The following is a 24650-nucleotide window of genomic DNA, read 5'->3' as shown; positions in this document are numbered from 1 at the left end:
AAAGGATGAGTAAAAGTATATAGACAAATACAAATAATAAAGTAGGATTTTTATTTTTACATAAAAGTGGAAGCCAGGCCAAAAAGTATTAAGTGAAATGAAAAATTGGCTTTTTCTTGCCAAAGGATACAATTCATAAAAAAGATAAAGTGGTTATGACTAATATGCATTGAATGTCAGTGTATCCATATACTCATAAAAAAGAATGAAAGAAGAAATAACTTAATAGCAGGAGATTTTAATTTACCTCTCAGTCATGACAGATTAAGTGAACAAAATGTAAAACAGAAGATAGAAATTCTAAGAGGCATAATTAATGAGGGAGATCTAAGTGGTACATTTAGAACCTTATATTCTGAATGTAGAGACCATACTTTCTTTAGAAGTACCTGCTAAATATTTACAAAAATTGACCTTTATTATAAATACAACACTAATTTTAAAAATAGGCACAACTTAACATTAGAAATCAGAAAACAGAAAATCTCTTGCTTTCCTAATCTTAATCCGTTCTTGGATAAAAAATAGAATTTCAGAATATTTGGTAACAGAGATCATGAAAGCCTCACTCATTTGTACTGCCAAAGCAGTGCTCAGATGAATAGAGTTTGCTATTCTAACTCTAAACTCTAAACTTTAGAAAAAGAACAACAAAACAAAATGAAGGCAGGCAGAAGGCAAAAGTTAACAATAAATGCAGAAATTGTGTTTAAACTATAGAATTGAAGATCAATTCAAAAATATCTGTTTAATTTTTTTTACAGAAAGTCAGCTAATCCAATAAAAAATAAGCATAAATTTACAACATAATAATTAGCAGCATTATAACATCACAGAAATGGAGGAAAATAAAAAGGATATATTTCTGTTAATGTGGCAAATAAAATGTAAGATAAATAAATATAAAAACTTGGGTAAAATGCAAATTATTCTAGGAAAATAAAATTTACCAACTATCTCTCTCTCCCTCCATGCCCCCCCATATATATATGTTTGTCTGCATGTATATATAAAGATCAAAATCAAAGAGCTAAACTGCAAAAAGGTAGCAGGCTCAGATGTTCTCAAAAGAAAAATTCTAACATACTCTTAAAGAGCAGATAATCCCAATGCTATTTTAAACTATATTAAAGCATAGATAATTAAGAAAGTCATTCAAATTCTCTTTTTATGTAGCAATAAAACATTAATTAACAATAAAGTCTGACAGATTAAACCCAAAAAATAAGACTAGAAACCGAACTTACTAATATCAATGAAAAAAATCCCAAATAAAAATTAGTAAACAGAACTTAGCAGCACAGTAAAGAATTATTTATCATCACCAGAGAGGATTTATTCTAGGGATGCAAGGCCTTCCCTATATTCAGTATTACAAAAATGTATATGATACATCATCATAATAGATCAAAAGAGAAAAAGTATGTAATCATCTGCATGGATGCTGAAATCTACCATTATTGTGATTAAAACCAAGTTACCTTTTTCTTAACACGATAAACACATTTGTGTGTCAGCTCCAAATCTGGCCTGTTGCTTAATGAGAAACAGTGGTATTCTCACTCAAGTCTGGAACAAATGGAGATGCTTATAATCACTACTCTGCATTGTGCTCAGTTTTACACAGAAATAGTGAATAGATAAGAGAAAGAAAGGCATAAAAATTAGAAATGAGGAGGTGAAGCTATTGCTGTTTGAATTCACTGAGTCCTTACTATATTTTAGGTGAAAAAAGATACTAAAAATCTCCTTTGTTTGTAGAGCTTACATTCTCGTTACATGTTATAATATGACTGCATACTTGGAAAAGTAAAAGAATCAAGTGAAAAGTTACCACGAACAAAACCAGAAAAGATAATATTCCTAGGGATAAATGTAACAAGGATGTGCAAGATAAGTAGGTAATTTTGAAGAATACAAAAGACAAATTGGGTAAACATGGTAGTTCACCCTACATTAATTTCTCAAACATTTGGAGTAGGGAAAATTTTTCTTATGACCCCAAATTCAGAAGTTATAACAGAAAAAACTGAGAAGTTCATATATGCTTTTTAAAAACTTCAAGAAAAAACAAGCAGAAAACCCATGGCAAATTCTAAAACACAAAGACATTGGTACAAATTATGCAACCTATGCTATGGTACAGACAAAGGAAAAAATGTGCAATCGATATGAAAAGATTGTTCATTAAAAGGAAGTAGAAAATGGTTTTTCGGGATCCCTGGGTGGCGCAGCGGTTTGGCGCCTGCCTTTGGCCCAGGGCGCGATCCTGGAGACCCGGGATCGAATCCCACGTCGGGCTCCCGGTGCATGGAGCCTGCTTCTCCCTCTGCCTGTGTCTCTGCCTCTCTCTCTCTCTCTCTCTGTGACTATCATAAATAAATAAAAATTAAAAAAAAAAAAAAAGAAAAAAAAAGAAAATGGTTTTTCCTCTTTCAAAAAAAGAAATCAAGTTAAAAAATATACTGAGACACTATTATCAGACACTATTATACTGAGACACTATTATCAGACTGGGAAAAAGTTGAGAAATCTGATCATGGTGAGGCACTGGGAAATGCACACTCTTGTTTGTGTAAGTATAAATTGGTAAAATCATTAGTGAAGGTAATTTTTCAATATCTAAGGTTGTGAATGCATAGGCCTTTGATCTACATTTGCTTCCAGGAATTTATCTCTATGTCTGCCTGTATAAAATGCTCTATGACAAGATGATTTATTACAGCATTGTTTATAGTAGTGGAAGTCTAGAAGGTACTTAAATGCCCATTAACTGGAGAGTGGATAAGTAAATTATAGTATATCCTGACAATTCTACAAAAGAAGGAGGGCATTCTTTATATTTTAATATGGAGGTATTCCAAAATACATAGTAAAGTAAAAAGCTCAAAGTTCAGAGTAATACATGTAGTGTGCAACCATTTGTTTGGCAAAGTGATATAAGAATACATGTTCAAATTTACTTATATTTGCATAAAATAACTCTGGAAAATAAACTGATTTAATAACTGATTAGCTGGTAGGAAGACAGAGCATAGTAGGAATAAAATGGGAAGGTAAAACTTTTTTTGTTTTAATTTGTGAACCATGTGAATGCTTTACCTATTCAATAAGCTGAGAAAACAAATTGAATTTAATGATTAATTCCTCTAGGAAAATGGTATAGCCAAGGTGTATAGTAGGATGTGAATTTTTGTCTTCCCTATTTTTTAATTAAGATAGATACAAAAGGAGAGTGTAGATGGTAGATGGTGTCATGACTACTGAAAACAAAAACACGTTACAGTACACATCTCACTGAAAGTGGGCAAAGGACTTTTACAGACACAAGCTTAGCATGTTTTATGACCTCAGTCACAACACTGAGGCCACTTGCTGCATCCCCTGTGTATCTGACATCTTCAGTTACTTGAGATTCTTTGAAAACGTGTCATATGTACATCCCACCTTCGTAACTTGAAGCTGGTCAGCCTGCCTTCCCTTACCCCATTTTTGGTTATTTTCTCTGATCACTAACATCTCGTTAACAATAAAGGAAAGATGCATTAATAAAGGAATAGAACTAACTCAGCTTAGTTTGTTGTGTGGCAGGACATGCTCACATAATTGTGGGCAGGATGGTCCCTAACATATCAGAGAGTAGAGATAAGAAAAGGGAGAAATGAACACTTACTAAGTCTTAGACCAATTTTTTACATTTGGTCTTCACCACAGTCCTCTTTAGGTGGATAAAAAGCCCTAACAGATGAGAGAACCAAGGCTCAGAGGTCATTAGAGCGAGGAATTGAACCTGGTTGGCACTTCATAGTGTTATAGAAATGAGTGAGAGAAAAGAGAAAAGTATCATCCTATGGCGAAACATAAGTAGGGTCTCTTCCCTGTTCACCACGTTTGTGTCTTAAAGTCATGCATAGTTATTGGAAAGATTTGATGGGCATCTAGTCAAAAGGAATAGCCAAGAAGGGGGATAGAAGAGGAATGTGTGAACAGCAGAGCAGAGAGAGAAGAGGAACGAAGAGAACACATGCTTGTTTGTTTTTTTTGAGAACACATGTTTTATAATAGAATTGGTGCTGTAGGCTAAAGTGAGGTCTCTTGAGATTATTCCATGCTTTTGTCTCTCCTAACTTACCCTGAGATAATTGGGTATAGCATTTTTTTTTTTCCTGAGAAAGTAAAAACTTTGAAAGATGCCTCTTCACAAATTCACCTTAACCTAACTCCTTCCTTAAAGGCTAATGGAGCTGACCCAGCCAGTTGGCTGTTTCATTGCATCTCTGTTGCTGATAGGAAGTGCAAGCATCAGAACAAGATTCGTATTTTTCAGTGGTGTTTCCTAATGAGTGATTTTTTTCTGTCCTAAGTGGTTATTTATGTTCATGCTACTAGTGGAAGGACTAGGTGCTCAGTAGTAGCAAGTAGTCAGTATAGGGGGAAGAAAATCTCAATTTAGACAAAGGCAGGTGTGTTTATAGTGAAGATGAAAATGATTTTGCTGGTACCTTGTTTCATAGCATCCTGATGAAAAGAGACTGGAAGGCCTCTCCAAGCAGCTGGACTGGGACGTTCGCAGCATTCAACGCTGGTTTCGACAAAGATGCAACCAGGAGAAGCCAAGCACACTGAGGAAGTTCTGCGAGAGCATGTAAGTTGCTATTTTTCTTTCTGAAAGAAAAAAACTGCTTAAGTACTCATCCTATCCCCGAGGTTAAAAATAAAAGTTTCTTGCAGGCTCCAGCAGCCCCTAAAAAAGCATGCCACCCGGTAGAAAAATAGTCCACAAAAAATTGGGGGAATAGTAGTTTGTAAGGATTTGTGATTTCCACTTTGGATTCAGTAAGTGAAGTTCACGTTCTCATGGAGTTCCTACAAAGTAGGCAGATTACCGGGGCCTGCAGTGATGCCAGCCAGCCACCTCTGAAATATGGCACTAAAAGTCATGACTTAATGGTTTGAATTTTAATAGAGGGGACTTTGTCAAGATGTTCTTTCCACTGGTAAAAGCTGAGATGTTAGATGTATTATCAGAGAGTCATGATGATGCCCCATATTCCTGAAGATTTAAGAAATAACTATATTATATTCCATGGTTGAATTTAATGAAGCATTCCTTTAAGGTGGGGGATGGAATAAAGATCTCTTCCATTTCTGAAATGTGAACTTTATCGTGTATAAATTATATATCAATAAAGCTGTTAAAACTAAAAGACTCACAGAGAACTAGCACAGTGCTATTTTGAAATAGTGACACTCAATACACTAACCTATAGGAAAGTTGGAAAAAGAAATGCTGAAGCATTGAGCACATTTTCAACAAAGAGAAGATGCTGTGCCTTGAGCTCATTGGTCCACTTGGTCTTCATCCTTTGGGATATGAGTGTGTCTTTGTCTAACAGCTCTGTCCTTCGGGAGCTTTTTCCTGACACCTGGTCATTTGAACAATAGGGCTGTCGATGTTGCTCCTTTTGTTGCTGGCTCTTTCTGTTTCTGTTTCTGTTGCATTTTCAGGTTTAGCTTTCAATTATGCCAAAAAAGTATTTTAGCAGTTGCAGTCTAAACCTTAGAGGGAAACCGAATGTTCTGGGAAACATGAGTGAGAGGCAGAATAATATAAATTCGTAGGGCTGAATAAATATGGGGAGCACAACCAGGATCTTGAGGAGGTCAGAATATTTATAAAACCTGAAAAACAATGCAGTAGATACAATCTGAAAAGCCCTTCCTATAATTGAACTTGGTGGCAGTTTATGGAAGAAGGATTTATGCATCTGGGCTCCAGATCAAAAGGTGGAATTGCTTCCTGGCCTTGGCCCACTGTATATGCAAAGGACCTGGGCTCCTTCATTGGACTCCAGGTCTGAGCAGGGGTGAAGCTGGGTCTTGGCATAGGAACCACATGCTGAAACTCATGTGTGTCTTCCCCTCCTCCAACTAACAACTTTGGTATCAGTGCTAGCCCTTTCTGTACTATACTGAGTCTATACCAGTTTACATACCAGTAGGTAGAGGAATTGGTCACTGGATCTTGTTAAAATGCAGATTGTCATTCAATCGGTGTGAAATGGCAACTGAGGTGGCATTTTTAACAAGTTCTTAGGTGAAGCCACCAGTCCACAGACCACACTTGGAATAGTAAGGCTCAACACTATATCAGTATCTATGTCTTGTCCCTGAGTTCAGCTGGCCTTTATCTGCACACTTATAATCAGTTAAAAATATTTTTTTAAAGATTTTATTTATTTATTCATGAGAGAAACAGAGAGGGGGGGGGGCGCAGAGACACAGGCAGAGGGAGAAGCAGGCTCCATGCAGGAAGCCCGACACGGGACTCGATCCCAGCTCTCCAAGATCACGCCCTGGGCTGAAGGCAGCGCTACACCAATGAACCACCTGGGCTGCCCTTAAAAATATTTCTAAATGGTTGCTAAAGGCATGGTAATGTGAAGGTACAACTGGGGCCAGGAGAGAGATGGTACCTGAAGTATCGATTATGATCTCTTTCCTTAAGAAGTTTATTATAATAGTGTCAAGGAGATATGAGAAATATCTGACTGTGTACATCAGTGGTATCATACAACAGACAGGTGTGGGTGCTAAACAATTGGTATGGACAGTCAATAACTACAGATTAGAGGAGAAAGATCCACTGTGGGTGGATCTCCCTTATTCCTTAACCTCTGGATTGCCACTAGATTCTCCTGCCCTTCCAAGGGCTTCTGTTGTATTGGTTATTCTGTATTTTTACATTTTTTAGATTGGGCTTCTTCTCCAAATTCAGTCTTTAGCCTCTTATTTCCCCCCACTTTACCTTCCATCCTCTTTGCAGAAGTTATTTCCTCTTGCCAAAGTCTTTTGAAGTCATTTGTCCCATGAAGAAGTTTCTTCTGAGGCATCGTTTTGCTCTCTCCCAACAGGCAACTCTGACTTGCTTCCCCTGCTGAATTCCCTTCTGTTGTTGGCATGCCTCCATTCTGTTACAGACTAGCAGCTCAAACCAGTCATTTACCGAGTTCCATTAGTTCTTTGTAAAGCCACTGCTGTGGCACAGATCTTAATTGCTCTCATAGCTCTCATTATTTATCCCATTCATATATATTTTGCTACAAAAAACTTCCTAAAATGGTACAATCTTCATATTCTGCTGCTTGTAAACCTCGATGATTCTTCTGCAACTATAGGATAAATTATTAGTCCCCTTAGCCTGTTTGCTAGATTCTGGCCTTCATGCATTTGGTATCAATGACCTCTTCCTACCAGAAGGTTGTCTTTTCACTGTCCATACTTTCTTTGTTCATTCCTGCCTTGGTTTATGCTGTGTTCCTAACATGGACACCTCTACCCTCTGCCCTGCCCATCTCTCCCCTACCTGGGTAATTCTTCAAACCCTAGGCCCTCTCAGAAACGTGGCATGGCTGTTGAATGTCTGGAATGAACACTACTTTTTTCAAATTTTTAGAGTCCTCATTGTAAGTACTAGTAATTTAATATGGAATCACATGCTTTCTTATGTGGTTATTTAACTTTTCTTAACTTGTCCGTATATTTTTACCCTAATTACAGAATACTTGCTCTGTGAGGGCGCAAGAACCACATTTTGTTTTTCTTGTGTTCTTAGCCTTTACCACCACATATATACTGCTGAATAAATATTGGTTAAATGACCGTAAGTTATAGTGGCATTGTTTTGGAAGGATTTGCTGATCTAAGTTGGCACTCTGCCTCTCCAAATGAAGAGTGACTATTACACACTGACTTAGCCTAAAATTTGTCTAGGAAAATTATCAAACTATGGAAAGCTCCAAGACTATATCCAAAGAAAGAGATTCAGAGGAAGGAATAGGGTGGCAAAAGGGAACATTTAGATAAAGCTATGAGGAATAAAGCAGAATTATATTGGTCATCATAGGCACGTTTGTATGTCATAGTTATTTGCTCATCAGTATAAAAAATGATCTGGAGTAGTTGTTCTTAACCAGGGGTGCACTGCATAATCACCTGGTAAGCTTTTGAAAATATACATACCCAGGCTCCACCCTGGGATGGATGATTTAGTGTGGTGACTAAGGGAGGTCTGGACATGGATGTCTTAAAAGAAATACCCGTAGTACTTACAACACACACATTCATGGTTAAGAAGCATTAAATCTCTGAAAAGAGATGACTGCTGTTCAAAAATACTAAAAATCAAATTAGCAAGCAAGACAACACAGATTTGGGACTTGAAGGTCTAAGGCCCAAATGTACAGTTTCTGTAGGTTTTCTGTTCTATCTAAATCACGGTTTTAGAAAAGAGTCTCTTCAGGGGAATGAATGGTGTTTCATCTTTAAGCAGTGTGGAATGGCAGCAATATGCATGCCAAACAATGCTTGTAACCATCTGCTGGCATGTCCAACTTCTGGCGCACCCATTTAATGCAGATGAACTGAGTAGAAGTTGTTCAACAAGTAATATGTTGAAACATTGACATGCTTTTTCCCCCCCTTCGTGCTTGATGTCAGTCATTCACCGCTGTATTAGTTTTGATGAATAGTTCTTCCAAAATCATGTAAATCTTTACTGGCAACTGAAATAGAGATTTTCAAGAGGGAGTAAAGAATTTATAAAAACGAGATACCCTGTGATAAATTTTCAGAGGAACAGTTTCTAAATGGGAGCCATTTAACTGGGGGAACATGCTTTGAAGCTGCTGAAGTTTTGCCTCTCCCCCTCCAACAGTTGCATCAGGATAATAGGAAAGTAAATAATATCTGCAATAAAAAAATATCCGCAGGATGAAACAGGAAGGGGCAGAGATAAGTTTTCAGAATGAATGGCTTCCCTCTACTTTGTGCCCGATGTGCATTCATCATTTTTAAATATTGTGCAGTGCGTTTAATAGCACCTGCCTGGGAGTAAATATTATATATGGCTTTCATTTAAGCAATCTCCACTTGACTGAACAGATAAATCTCCCATATCATAACCTGAAGATATAGGGCAAGGAATATTACTCTTTATAGATTAGTACTAATTTACATGGATTGGCATTTACTCATATGGAACCTTGTAAAATGCTGACCCAAAATTGTCTTTTCTTTAGGAATTTCATTTTAGAGTTGAGGCTGATTAAAACTACCCTTAGATGCTGCCATATTTGGATGCTTCTGTTCAGAGGCAGCAGACTGACCAAAATCTGGGAACCTTTTGATATTGTGACTTTATTTCTGCAATGAAGCCCCATGATCCTAATTTGTGATTCCACTGAACTCAGCAGTGAGAAACGAGGAGTCTAACCAGTTGTCCTCAGGCTATCATTCAGTCACTGCTTTTTTATTTTGTAGCTTTTTACTTGGACAAGTCAGCAGTGCTGTCTTGTGACCTCAGTAAGAAAGTGAAGCCTAATGATTGAGGCGGAAAAGAGAACAGGCTGTGCGGAGAACAAGCAGAGTCTCATATCCCTTTATTTTCAAATCATTCTTTAATCTGAGGAAATTTGTATGCTGAATATATTCAACAAGTTGTCATAACCCCATCACTGGTTTGCAAAAGAAAACTGACTGAATATTTGTACACTGCTGTCATATCTTCTATATACTCCACACTGTGGCCAAGGGCAAACTTTTGCCAAAGAGAAAATTCAGTTTTGATTATTTTCACCTTCAGATCATGACATGATCATTATTTACTACCAAAGTTACTACCAAAGTTCCGCTGAAGACAGATGCAGTTTTTGAAGGAGAGAGTAAGAAAATATTATCTTGTAGAAAAATGGCATCTTCATGTTTTCAGTACTATGATACATGATTAGCAATGAGTTGATGCTGATCATGAGTCTGGAAAGAAATTAATCATAAAATCATAAAAGCCATAATCATAATCATACAACCTCTTAGTTTTTTAAAAAATTAATTAACTTTTGGTAGAGAGAGCATGAGCGAGGGGAGAGGCAGAGGAAGAGAGAGGGATCAGCAGACTTTTCCTGTCAGTGGCTAGACACAAACCTTGTCGCAATTATAACTCCACTGTTGTAGCACAAAAACAGCCATAGACAAAGCAAATATATGTGGTTGTGTTCCAATAAAACTTTATTAATGAATGCCAAAGTTTGAATTTATCATTGTCATATGTTATGAAGCATTCTTTAAATTTTTTTCAACCATTTAAAAATTTAAAAACTATTCTTAACTCATGGGTTGTACAAAAACAGATGGCAGGCTGGATTTGGCAAGCGAGCTGTAGTTTGCTAAACCCTGCTTTGGGATTACCGTACTATTAGCAGTTCTTTCAAGAGTTTCAGGAAAGAGAATATGGTCTTTAGCATAAGGCACAGTCATCCATTGCACAGAGTATTGTTATATAACAGAAGCATTAGAATAGTTTCTGTAAGTTTCAGGAAAGAGACTGTGGTCTTAGAGCACAAGACACAGTCATCCATTGCGCAAAGTACTGCCATAAAACAGAACCATTAGAACAGTTCTGTAATGCCTGTCTCTAATATTCCTGGCACGTGGTGCCTCGATGCTGTGCAGTTTCATTTAACTCAATCAGGCCCTCTTGAAGTTGTTAGTATTCTGAAGATGGTATCACTTCCCCTACAAAAATTCTGAAGATTGATGAACTGTGTTATGAGACAGTCTGCTCTTTTGCCTCAAGTTAGCTTTTGAAACCTTTTCCCTCTTTCTACTCCACCCCTGCCATCTGTGGCATGTGAACTCAGGTTTTCTACTTAGATCAAGCCTCTCACAGTCCTTGATGGCATATGGTGAGGCCTCTCATTCATGTGTACTGGCTAATTAAAGAAAGCAGATTTTTGCTAAAAATATCAGAGGCCAAACTTTGGTCAAGCTGGCTACAGATTAGGTACTGCTGATTAGTTTTCTTTAAATCCTAAGTTCCGCAAAGCTCTGTTGATAATTTTTCCAAGAATTTTATTCAACATGGAGTTGGATGGAGATGAAGAGAACTAGAGTATATAGAGGAATAATTGAATTTATTAAGCCCTGTGTTCTTAATTCTTGTCTGCCATTTTTGAATCTATATACCATTTCTTTGTTTGATCTATTTTAAAATTTATTTCTGATTTAGAACAAAATCATGAAAATCATTACAATCAACTTTGATTTATAGAGTATGTGCAGAGGTACACATAATGTTCCAAAAGTTTGGGGAAAAAATACTCCAAAGCCTACCACCCAGAAATAAATATTTTAGATTTTACTACTTATATAAGATTATATTCTATACATGTGCTCACACAGATATACATGCATACTGTGTATCTCAGCTTGGTGTGTGCCCTTCTTGAGATTTCTTTATGAAACCTGCCTCATCATAGGGCCCGAAGAAGGCTATGGGAACATTATGTTTCATGCTTTACCTTTAGGATCTATAAATCATGATTCGCTTAGTGGCAGTACAGTCAGTTGTGCTGTAGCCTGACACACACATTGTTAAAAATTGCCACACTGTGCGAAATTGTACAACAACACAATACAACCTAGGATTTATGAGAAAAATCAGTCAGGGCACAACAGTCAAAAGCATCAGCGGCATTAAAAAAGAGATGGGAACCTAATAAGAACAGCACAGTTTTATACTGTGCTGTTAAGTATAAGTAGTTAAGAAATACATAAAGACTATAATGAATATGGTATTTTATCTTGAAAAAGACGTGAAGTTTACTTGGAAGTCAGTGTTGGTGTATTGGGTGAACTTCCATAACAAAATACCATATAGTAGGCACCTTACAAAACAAATTTCTCTCTCACAGTGCTGGAGGCTGGCAGCTGAAGATCAAAGTGTCTCAGGGTTGGAATATCCCTTCTGTCCTCACTGAGTCTTTCCTCTGTGCCTGTTTATTCTCAGTGTCCCTTTCTCTTCTTATAAGAACACCAGTCATATCGGAACAGTACCCCACTCTTCTAACCTCATTTAACCTGAATTGCCTCCATATATTTTCAAATATAATCATGTTGGGGCTTAGGGCTTAGAGCTTCAACTTAAGAACTCTGGGGTGACACAGTTCAGCCCACGGGAACATTGGAAGAGTTACAGCTCGGAAGTTTCTGTGAAGTGGTACAAGGAAGGGGGTCTGAAATTTGAGACAAAGCTGTGACACTGGGTGGATGTGTCCCATAACGTGTGAACTGAGGTAACATGGGGATGTTTGAGAGGGGTGTGTGCGTGTTTGGTATTTCCTTCTTCGCTCAGGTCAACTCAGCACATTCCTGCATTCGCCCAGTGTTCCTGGCAAGTGAAATCACACATAAGCCAATATAAAATTTGTGCTGTGCTCACACAAGAGTGAGAGATATTCATGGTTTCACCACTGGCCTTACAGCAAGACTGGCAGACAGCACAGGGTGGTGGTACAGCAGGGTGAGCTCTGGAGCCAGCCGGGCAGCCTGAGTTCGGGTCTTCCCTCTCAGAAAAGTCTGTGGGATATTTGGGAGCTCTGTTTGGCCTCCCTAAGCTTCCGTTTCTTCATATTGGTAGTGCTCACGCCATAGGGTCGCTGCGAGGACCATGCGGGTTAACACATGAAATGCCTAGAAAGGTGTCTTGCGCAGCGGGGGCGGGAAATGCCAGCTGCCGTCAACCCCGCCGTGTTGTCTGTCGGTAGTGCAGCTGGTGCAACACGAGCAGGAGCAAATAGCTAGTAGTCTGTCAAAACGTGCAACGGCAGAGCTGTCGGCGCGTTACCTGCTAGAGGCAGCTCTGGTGTTTGTTGCTGCGGGAGGAGAGCTTCGGGAAGGTGCAGGGAGAACAGGATCTTAATTCAGAACGAAACCCTCTTATTTCTGTGGAATTCCAAGGAAGTGGAATCCTGTGGATTCACAGGACTGTCGGCCGGGGCCTGACTTACACACACAGAAAGATGCAAAATCCATCTGAGCTCAGAAGGCAGACCCTCTGGCTTCCTGCTGCGTAGCAGTGTCACAGAAGTGGCTGAGGAAAGGTGTCCGACACCAGCAGGGAATGGTGCCCGCTGTGCCGCCAGAAGCCAAGGCTTTTGAAGCACCGCATGAGAAATGTCAGAACACACGGTGAATATCTTTGAACCACAGAGATCTAAAATCTTGCCCAGGTGATTCTGAGGAAGACACAGCTTGCCTCTCCCGGTGGGGAGAGAGGAACAAAGCCTGGAGCCCAGCGGGGCTGGCTTCAGCGCAAGCACCTCTGCTAGGGCCGGGAGAGCCCGTCGGCCCTAGGCGGTCGGCTTGGCTTCTGGGTATAGGTTTGCCGTTAAATGTAATATTTATTGGTTACCTCCCATGAGCAGGTGAAGGTGTATTGATCTAGAACAGATTTGAGGCTGGGAATCAGATGTCCCTGGTTCATGTCCAGGTTCAAACTGTTTAACCCTTAATGAGCTATTTAACCTTGCTAGGTCCCGGGTGTGTCTTCTGTAAAAGGAGAAAGAACTCCTATTTATGGAGTCATTCTGGGGATTAAATGAGAGGGTATGGGTATAATGTGCATCCCTTAGTGCCCGCTTCCCTTTCAGCTGGGTTTGCAAAGTTAAGTAACAGTTTCTGATCTTGTGGGACTCACAGGGACAATTGGTTCGGCATATTAGTAAAGTTGTTCAGTACCTTCAACAGGGAGATAGAACCTGTGTTACTTGCGTGAAAAGGTTTCTTTTCTAGAGCCTCTCCCTTATTGCCCCAGCTGTGGGGATTTCTGGTCTTGTATCTTAATATGCCATCAGGAGAACCATATTTTAGATTGTTTGAGAAGGAAGCACATTGTAGCTTCTTGGAAGTCCAGTCTGCTTTGCCCTCTCTTTCTGTTCTTCTTTTACTCCATCCTGCCTCCCTCTCTCCCTTCCACCTCCTGGTGTTTTAGGGGCAGGTGCCTTTTGCTTCCTCCTGGCTACTTACTCTTCTGTGGGGGCCACAGACCTTGTCCAGGGGTGGACAGGAGGCTTAATAGAACCCTCAACCATTACTAATTTGACTATAATTGTCTTAAAACTTGGTACATTGCACATGACTCCAGATATTTGAATATAGCACCTACTGATGAGGGCCGAAGGTGTTTGTGTATAAAGATGTAGCTGTGGGGGTAGGCACTTGGACAGAGCAATGGGAAGCATAGCTATTTCCCCTTTTGGAAGATTTGGGTAGGTTCCAAGTGCCTTTTGGAGAAGCAGGTCTTAGGTATGTGTGGACCTTCCCAAATCTAAATTCATAAATGAGGCCTTTGTGAGATCGGAAACTTAACTAAAAGCAATTAAGGCCAATTACTTTCATTTTTTTTTTTTAATTTTTTTTTTTTTAATTTATGATAGTCACACAGAGAGAGAGAGAGAGAGAGAGGCAGAGACACAGGCAGAGGGAGAAGCAGGCTCCATGCACCGGGAGCCCAATGTGGGATTCGATCCTGGGTCTCCAGGATCGCGCCCTGGGCCAAAGGCAGGCCAAACCACTGCGCCACCCAGGGATCCTCAATTACTTTCATTTTTAAATGCAAGTTGAGCTGCTGGCTTTGCCTAGAGGGCTGTCGTGATTTGGGAGAATTAAAGTATTTTAGAAAAAATCTCTTTAAATTTGGTTAATATTTCCTATTTTGCCTCTATTCCAACTCTTAGCAGTTGCCAACTGATGGGAGGCTAGATATTGCTCTTAGGGCTCAGCTATGTAGAGGGGTATTAATACCGTTCTGCAGAGTATATGGTGTGAGTGAGGCCACTGGTGCAGCTTCTTACATAGGGTGTATCGTGACCCACAGTTAAGGCTAGCCGCAGAATTGGCACTAAAGGTTAGTGCACAAGACATAGACATCACTTAATCCTGCTGGGTTCTGATAACTCCTGTATTTAGCTACTGATGTAATAAAATGGCATATCTTCATCTTCTATACAATTAAGTAACAGCTAGTTTTCTTGCACATGTAGTGGGCACCTAATGCTGGTAAGCAACCCAGACCCAAGCAGGGAAAAGGAATGTCTAGGGAGATTATGTTATATTCTGGGTACTGTAGTGGGGCCTTTACAATTAATCCTCACAGCCACCCTCTCTAATATGTTAGGTGTCACATGCCCTTCTTAACTCCTGAAGAAACTGAAGCAAAGCAGGGTAGAGTGGTGACTCAGCGCCACTCAGCTAGTAAGTGACAGAACTGGGATTTGTACCCAGGCTTGCCCCAGTCCAGGGGCTTGTGGGAGAAAGCTCACGAACATTACATGTTACCATATTCAGAGCAAATGTAGAAAGGGGGAACCTGGGTGTTTTCATCATCGTTTCCTTTCCTTTCCCCCTCCAGTTTATAAGACTGGAATTAAATTCCCTTGCTATCTTGTTGGCACACCAGTTGCACCTTTAGTTATACTAGAGCACTTCACTTGGAGACTTTTTAATTTCACTGTTTGCATTTCTCTCTGCTATTAAACTGTCCAGCACCTTGACTGCTGGGACTGTCTCATTCATCTTTTCATCCCCTTGGGTCAGCACAATGCCTGGTGCTTTATAAGGGCCCAATAAATGTCTACTGAATAAATCAATTATTTAGATTAGGGATTGCATTGAACCTCTAGGGACTAACCTAACGGGCTGAATTTAATTAAGAAGCAGCTCAAGTTTAATGTCTTTCAAATAGTCCTAGGAAGATCAAGGTGGGAGGGAAGAAGTAGGAAAGGCCTTCTAGCCGAGGTGACACTGCTGAATTTTTAAGGATGATTCCATCGGCCAGGTACAGAAAGAGAACAAGGGTGCCAAAGGCTGCCCCAGGGAGTGGAAATGGCCTGAAGAACAAGGTGGGCTGGAGGAAGTCCCTTCAGCTTGAGTGATGAAAATCAGGACAGGGGAAACCAAGAGGCAGCTATAGCCATAACACCAAGTGCAGGCTGTGGGCATCTCCTTCTACACTCTCCTGTCTACGTATTTAGGACCCTCCAACCTTCTGCTCTAAAATGTCCTGCCTTCACAAAAATGTCATGTTTACTAAGGGCGTGGCTCAGTGACAAATGGAGTTGGCTCTTAACTACTATCGCGTTTTACCAGTGTATGACTCAATTTGAACTCTTTTATTTTTTTGTTGAAAGAAAACTTGCTCATCAAACATAAATCTCTCATTGATTAGATATGTAATAGACATGATTTTCAGCAGGCCCCTGTGTTCTATATGATGTTGGTCTTCTAGCCTCTGTCTTGTCTTCTGAAAAGGATAATGTGCATGGAACCAGCATAATGACCTCTTCCTTTTTCTTTGCCACCTCCCATGCAAACATGCAAAAATTAAACATCCAAAGGAAAAAGAAAGAAAACCATGTTACATTATCACCTCACTATTAGCTTTATCAACCGTGTCATATTTTACAGAGAAAAAAATCGGGTGTGGGACCCATGATAACTGGTAGTACGCCATTGACTTGGCATGCTGCTGTCAAGGTTCAAATTAAAAAAACAAAACAGATCAGGACGTGCAGTCAGAAGAGTGTGAATGTGCTTACATGATTTGGAGCAATTGAATATTAGAAATCAAGATTGCCCCCAGAAAATCCAGCAAAATTCATGTACCCACAGGACTTAATTCACCTCAATTTCCCAAATGGTTTACAGAGGACCTTTATGGGGTAGGGGCTAGGTGCTGGGGGATTTAAAGGCAGGAAAGACAGAAGTGTTCTCTGGTGTTCAGAGTGTAGGAGGGGAAAAGGCACAACAATTTAGAAAGAGTCACAGACACATCTAGCTCTCCCTGGGGATGGGGCTGAGTCATTGTATTGTAATGAGTACTTGTGGGTTAGCAAACCAAAGTGGAGATAAATAAGAATTGGCCAATGTAAACAGCATCTTGTGAATGCATTTCATGATGGATTTGAGGACAGAATTAATATTGAAGTATAAAAAATACTGAATTTTATTTGTAGAATTTTTATCTTTCAAAAGCACAGTATTTGTTTGGTAATATCTGTGGAATAACAAAGTGACCATCTTGTACTGGGATTGTGCCAGAACTTCCTACATTAAGCCTCACTGTTTATTACTGTTCAGGGTGCTTGGAGAGTCACTGTGCATGCAAATTCCTTACTTACGGGGAACATTAGTTGGGACTCCAAGTAGAGTTATTTGGTGAAACCAGCTTTCATCCAGAGCCATCGGTGATCTTTCTTTTCTGTCATCCTTTCTTCTCTGTGGGTGGAAGGGTGGGAACTGGGTTAGGTGAGGGGCTGGAGTGGTGGGATAGTCTATGTGCTTTCCAGATAACATCAGGTCCAGCCCAGTGATCTGAAGACCAGGATACTGTTTGCAGTAAGACATTCTTTATGTGTGGGGATTGTGATCCATGCTGTGACTTCTGAGATCTGAGAAGCTCCAGTCTGCACCGTTAGCACTAGGCACATACAGATCTCAAGAAGTAGCCAAATACAGAATTTCCTCCAAAGTTGTTCTTCACATGTATTTTTCAGTGGACACTCCTGTTTTTCTTTGGTTATCATTTCATTTCAATTTAATTGATTCAAAAGAAAATATTGTTGTATCTTAAATTATGAAGGGTTCATATGAATCCTGGTTAAACCTCTAGTGTACTAAAATCTAAATTTTTTTTTTTTGAGCATTTACTACATGCTGGGTTCTGTATCAGATGCTAGATGGAAATTAGGACTTCTGGGATCCCTGGGTGGCGCAGCGGTTTAGCACCTGCCTTTGGCCCAGGGCGCGATCCTGGAGACTCAGGATCGAATCCCACGTCGGGCTCCCGGTGCATGGAGCCTGCTTCTCCCTCTGCCTATGTCTCTGCCTCTCTCTCTCTCTCTCTCTGTGTGTGACTATCATAAATAAATAAAAATTAAAAAAAAATTAGGACTTCTTTCCCTTTTTAAAGAAAAAAAAGATTTATTTGTTCGCTTTAGAGGAAGAGAGGGAGAGAGCACACGAGGGCAGAGGGAGAGGGAGAAGGAGAGAATCTCCAGCAGATTCCCAGCTTGGGGCAGGACTCAATATCATGACCCTGAGATCATAACTTGAGCCAAAACCAAGAGTTGGACACTTAACTGACTGAGCCACCAGGTGCCCCAGGACCTCTTCCCTTGATGGGTAAATGACAGTGTCTCCTTGCTTCACCCTTTAAACCTCAGTTTCCTTATCTTTAAAACAGAGCTAAAAATCTTAAAAACCTTAATAGAGTTGTTATAACAATTAAATAAAATAATTCTTATAAATCACTTAGAATATGCCTACCACATTGTAAGAACTCAGGAAAAGTAATTAGACTAGTTTGAATCTCTGTGTGCTAGAGGCTGGGAAAATGAATTGAATTCCCCCACTAGTCAAATAATACCATTCCAAGTTTGCTTAATACCCTGGAGTACCATACTACCACCATGTGTTTTATCCAAGGCTTTATTTCTATTAAATCCCCAAATATCTGAAGATGTAATTACTTGGGAGGTGTGATGTGATGGCTTTTGTTGAAGGAACTAAAGCTCATTTTAATTTCAAATTCTTGACTTTCTTTAAAGGAAAGCTTCTTGGTGGTTGGAGTAAGAACATGGCTTTCTGGCTTTCCGACTTTTAAAGTAGGGTGTAGTTTGAAACCGTGGTCTTATTTGTCTAGAACAGTAGGATAAGACCCTTGTGGTGGAACTAGGAGGTTTATATCTTAGGAAAAGGAGTCCGGGCACACAAGGCCCAGCTGACGTAGGAGTCTAGGGTCCCAGCCCAACTTGCCTGTTTCTACCACTAACCAACTTGCTCAGATTCCAATTCTTGAAACTTAACTAGTCCAAATAGTACTTTAGGTTGAAAAATGGAGCCATAATGTTGTTCTGAACATACAGGGCACTCACACTTTAATAAATGTTAGCTGTTATACTAATGATCATTAGTAGTGGCACTATAATTATCACTGAAGCAAAGAAGGAACTCCTTTGCTTTTAAACAAGTTTTAGCTTTTTTAAAGAATTTCATGAGGATTTACAGAAATGGCTTGTACTGCTAGGTGGTGGTGCCATGCTTGTTCTTGCCTCTTGGCCTATGCTCATGTTGTCACCATCTGCAAATCCCCTACCCCCACCTCCAGTACTTTTCCTGCTGCCTTATTGACTTGACAGATAGCTGCTCAACCATTAAGACTTTGTTCAGCTTCATTCAGCAAACTGTAAGCATTTATTAAGTGACAAATTTATGCCAGGTGCCATGCTTAATGTCTGCTGGAGAGCAGACTTGGAAACAGATCATTATAACTTGTGTGACCTCGCCTACTCCATGAAGGAGGCACATAGTTCGATCTCTTTTTCTCCAAGTAGAACTGATAATTCCCATGTTTATGTACCCCTTTAATAATGACAGGAAGAGTTCACAACTCTCTTACTTATATTTCTTTTTTTTTTTTTTTTGAGAGAGAGAGCTAGCAAGAGGGGGAGGGGCAGAGAGAGAGAATCTTTTTTTTTAATTAAAAAAAATTTTTATTGGAGTTCAATTTGAGAGAGAGAATCTTAAGCAGGCTCCATGCTCAGTGCAAAGCCCAATGTGGGGCTTAATCTCACAACCCTGAGATCATGAACTGAGCCAGTCAAGAGTCAGACGCTTAACCAACTGAGCCACCCAGGTACCCCACTTTTATTTCTTTTTATCTGCTAGCATATCAAGTTTTTCAGTGCAAAGAGAACATCTTCCCTTTGAATAGCCACCATATAATATTGTCCCTGCATGTGGAAGGTACCCAATAAAGGTTTTTTAGAGTGAATTAACACATATTTTAGGGTTAATGACTTTCTAGGGATTGTTTGCCATGTCTTTGTTTCATGTATTGCCCAACTGTATTTTGAGTATCTACTATATACCAAGCACTCCTTTATGTCTTTGAGACATAGTTTACATTTCAATGGGGAGAAGATGGTAGACAAATAGATAAAATATATAAGATAGCAGTTGGCTCGAAGTACTGTGGAGGAAAATTCAGCTGACAGCAAGATCAGGAGTATCTGTGGGTTTGAGCATTTACAGATTGTCAGGGAAGTCATTCCTGAGAAGATGGTGTTTGAACCAAGGCCCGAAGGAGGTGAGGTAACCCCATGCAGCAGAGGATGAGCAACTGCAAATACCTTGAGGAAGAGTGCACCTGGCCTGCGGGAGGTCTCAGGTCTCAGGTGTCGGGTTGAGGGAGAATGTTGGGGGCAGAGTGGAAGGTGAGGTAAGGGGGTGACAGATTGTACAGAGCCCTGTAGACCCCTGGAAAGACTTGGCTGTTTTACTCTGAGAAGGAAACTATAGGAGGGTTTTAGACTGAGAAGTGATGTGGTCTGAGTAACATCCTAATGGGTTCACACTAGCTGATATGTTTATTTATTTATTTATTTATTTTAAGATTTATTTATTTATTTATGACAGAGAGAGAGAGAGAGAGAGAGAGAGAGAGAGAGGCAGAGACACATGCAGAGGGAGAAGCAGGCCCCATGCCGGGAGCCCGATGTGGGATTCGATCCCGGGTCTCCAGGATCGCGCCCTGGGCCAAAGGCAGGTGCCAAACCGCTGCACCACCCAGGGATCCCCCAGCTGATATGTTTAGACTGGATTGTGGGGAGGTAGAAACAGGCACGGGAAACCAGGCAGAAAGCTCCTGAAATAATCCAGGGGAGAATTCTTGGTGACTTGAACCAAGATGGTGGTGGTGGAAATAATGAGAAGAGTTTAGGTTCAGGATTAAAAAAACAACAACAACAAAAAAAAAAAACAAAAAAACAAAAAAAACAAAAAAAACAAAAAAAACAACTTTTCATTTTGAAAAATTTCTACCATAAAAAAGGAAAACAACAGTTTAGTGAACCCCCACTTAGTCATCAACATCTGATGTATTTACCTATGCTTTTTTTTTTTTTTTGAACCATTTCAAAGTAAATTACACATATGAGACTTTGGCTTCAGCATAAATCTGCAGAAAATCAGGTTGTTCTCTTACATAAACGGAATGCCATCATCATACCAAATTCAGATTTCCCCTGTTGCCTTCCCTGAGATGGTTTTTGTATCTGTATTTCTTTCTGAATAGAATCCAGTCACGATTCATTCATTGTATTTGGTTGCTATGTCTCTCAAATGTTTCTCTTTCACTTCATTAATCTGAAATAATTTTAAACTTACAGAGAAATTTCAAGAACAGTGTGAAGAAATTCTGTATAGACTTCACCCAGATTCGTCCGTTGTTGCCATTACATCAGACTTGCTTTAATATTCCTCCTATGTAAGTTTCAGATAGGACTTACCTCAAAGATAGAGGAAACAGAATTTGCTTAGAGGCTGGTTGTTTGGTGTGAGAGAAAGTGAGGTTTCTAAGGATGACCTTCAGGCTTCTGGCTTGAGAAGTTAGAAGGAAGGTGTTGCAGTTTACAGAGTTGAGGAAGGTGAGGGAGGGACAGGTCTGGGAACAAGGCTGGGGTCTGAATATTAGGCACGTCAAGCTTGAGCTGTCTGTTGGGTGTCCATCGACAGGGGTGCCAGAGGCAGCTGGGTGTATAAATAGGGAGTTCAGAGACGAGGCTGCAGCTATAAATGTGGCAATTTTCAGTGAAGAGGTGGCATGTGAGGTCAGCAAGAGCGAGCATGAGGGTAAGTAGAGAGGATGACAGAGAACTGAGCTCGTGTTTCGGATGGCAAAGTTGAAAGGAGCCAATAAAGGGACTGTGAAGGAGGGACATGCGAGTAGGAGGAACCAAGAGAACCTGTTAACGATCCCCCATATCAAATGCTACTGATAGGTCATGGCAGTTGAGGACGGTGAAGTGACCTGTGGATGTGGTTATTGGTGTCACAGAAGTCCCTGGTCTCTTTGACAAGAGCAGTTTGGGTGGAGTGGTGGCAGTGAAACCTCCATCTAAGAGGGGTCAAAAGGAAATGGGAGGAAAGAAATTGAAGTATGGGACTCTCGAGAAGTGTATTGTAAAAGGGTGGTTTGGAGAAAGGGTGGTAATTGGTGGAGGAATGTGAAGTCAAAGATTTTTTTAATTTTTAAATTCTTATTATTTTTTTAAGATTTTATTTATTCATGGGAGACACAGAGAGAACAGAGAGAGAGGGAGAAGGAGGCTTCCTGTGGGGACCCCGATGTGGGACTTGATCCCAGAACCCTGGGATCACAACCTGAGCCAAAGGCAGATGCTCCACCACTGAGCCACCCAGGCACCCCTAAAGATTTTTTTAAGGGGAGCCATTATAGCATGTTTGTATAGTGATGATCCAGAGGAGAGGGAGAAACTGAAGATGCGAGAGAGGTAAGAGCTCTATTCTTGCCTAGACAGCAGCAGCTGGGAAGTAGTGCACGCGTCCCAGTTGTCTTGGATGGGAGTGTAGACAGCTCTCTGTGGCCACAGGAGGGAAGCCAGAGTATGTGGGACAGGATGCAGGCAGGTAGAGTCATGTTGAGAGCTTGTGGCAAGTCAAGAGACTGCCTCTTTAATCTTAGTGAATTAGGAAACAGGGTAATCAGCAGAGAGCAATAAGAGAGTAGGAGGTATTACCATTTTGAGGAGAGAGGAGAAAGTGTGAAGTAATTGTCTTGAAGTGTATTTATTAATTTCTCTGGTTGGAGTGTGTTTATCTGTGTGTGGTGTGGCAGGCAGTGAGAACAGTAAGGGGCATGAGTAGATTGCATTAGGAATGAAGTGTCAGTGGAGTGTGATCACCCATAGATCACCCTCTCTCATCAAAAAGTTGCTGGTTGGGGGGGTACCTGGGTGGTTCAGTCAGTTAAGCATCTGCCTTTGGCTCAGCTCGTGATCTCAGGGTCCTGGGATCAGGCCCCACATTGAGCCCTGCATTGGGCTCCCTGCTCAGGGGAGAGTCTGTTTCTCGTTCTCTCTCTGCCCCTCCTCCCACTGGTGTGTGTATGCGCTCTCTCTCTCTCTCTCTCTCTCTCTCTTATATTCTCTCAAACAAACAAATAAATGCAAGTCTTTAAAAAAGAAAAAGTACTGGTTTGGGATCAGCCCTCATAGTGCAGGGAATGGCTCATTACAGGAAAGCTAAGCTAAAAGCAAAGCTTTAGATCCTTGCCTCAGGCATTTATTTATCAGACCAGACTGCAACTGGTGTTAACTAGTGTTAGGGACTGAATGACTATGTCTCTCCAAAATACATTATGTTGACTCCCTAAGCTCAAGTGTGATGCTATTTGGAGGTCATGAGGGTGGTATGTGTGTGATGGTAAGAAGAAGAAGGAGACAACAGAGTCCTCTCTCTCTCATTCTCTCTCTCTCTCTCTCTCTCTCTCTCTCTCTCTCTGTCTCACACACAGCTAGAAGGTGGCCACGTGCAGATGAGGAAGGGGGTCTTGAATCAACACTGAATCTGCTGGCATTTGACCTGGGACTTCCCAGCTTCCAGAACTATGAGAAATAAATGTCTGTTGTTTCAGCCACCTAGTTGATGATATTTTATTAGAATAGCCAGAGCTAAGACAACTAATACGCACTTACTCCTTTATCATTTCCACATTCGTGTTTACAGGAGATGTTTCCTAGGGGAGGGAGGGCAAGTCATATCCTACAGTCAGTCTCAACTTTGGAAAAGACTGAGGGGACAAAAGGGACCCATGGAGCCTATTCTTTGTAAGGTTACCTTTAAGAAAAATGTCCCCATCTTAACAAGCACTGTTGTGTCTTTTAGTTCATTATCCTGTGAGCTGCTGAGGTAGTAAATTCTTATTAAATTGGATGATGTTCTATTCCAGACTCCCTTCTGTCCTAAGAAATTCTGTACCACATGCTGGAGATTCTTAAGCTGCCACATGGATTTCTCTTGAGTTTTGGATGATTTGATGCATTAGGTATTCTTATTTAATTTCTGCTTTTAATTTTAAGAAACACATCCAGATATGCCTGCAGCTAGCTAGCCATTTTTCCAAATCTGCATATAAATAAGAGAGAAGAGAGGGGAAAAATAAAGCAGTGTTTTTTTTCTTTCTCCTTTTTTTTTCTCATTATATACACATCATATCCCCATTATGTGTGTTAGATCCAAGTTTACTCCTTTAAAAAAAGAAGAAATTCAAAAAAAAATAAAATAAAATAAAATAAAAAAAGAAGAAATTCACTGGGAAGACAATCAAATAGGCAAATCAAAAACTGTAAGGGATGCATTTTCATAAAAGCCCACGAGTGTAACTTTTTTGATACTTAAAAAGTAATCTATGCCTCTGATAATTATTTAAAATAAAATCCTTTTTTTACCTAATAGTATTAAATGTTTAGTTAAATGTCTGCAAGATCAGATTTAATGGCTCAACTCGAATAAAAAAATAATGTATAAATATAATAAAGTTTTAATCTCACTAGCAAAAAAATAACTTAGTTAATTTCAACTTTTTATTATCAAAATTTTAGCATATGCACCAAAGAAGAGAGAATATGTAATGAATTTTCACGTATCCATCATCTGGCTTCAACTATGATAGACATTTTGCCATCTCCTTAAGCTGGAAGTCATAAAAGTTACTAAAAACTTTAACAGACAAAACATTAATATACAGGACGTAGATATAAGATAATATGCTTTATTAATATGCTTTAGGGTAAAGCCTCCAAACTAGGGCCTGCAAAGGTTTAAAAATGGCCTGATGAGTTCCCAGTGGCCTCAAGTTCACAGGGCTTACCAGTTCTTATTCAGCCCCGAGCTTGCATGTTATGCTTTGGTAAGAAGTAACTGCTGCAAGTTCTCTGCACATTCTGCCTCAG

The 24650-nt window shown here is 40.0% G+C and overlaps 1 protein-coding gene across 2 annotated transcripts in view; it reads left to right on the top strand.

Annotated features, from left to right (window-relative positions):
- The window catches only part of CERS6 (ceramide synthase 6), a 302264-nt gene that overhangs the window by 100986 nt on the left and 176628 nt on the right, over positions 1-24650 (top strand). For both annotated transcript variants that reach the window (XM_072810951.1, XM_072810952.1), the window contains exon 3: positions 4515-4645. In XM_072810951.1, coding sequence (XP_072667052.1) covers positions 4515-4645 — 131 coding nt within the window. The remainder of the gene's footprint in view (positions 1-4514; positions 4646-24650) is intronic.

Source organism: Canis lupus, chromosome 34, assembly GCF_048164855.1.
Source record: "Canis lupus baileyi chromosome 34, mCanLup2.hap1, whole genome shotgun sequence".
Lineage (NCBI taxonomy): Eukaryota > Metazoa > Chordata > Mammalia > Carnivora > Canidae > Canis > Canis lupus.
The sequence above is the reverse complement of the archived record's forward strand: the minus strand, read 5'-3'. Positions and strand labels throughout refer to the sequence as shown.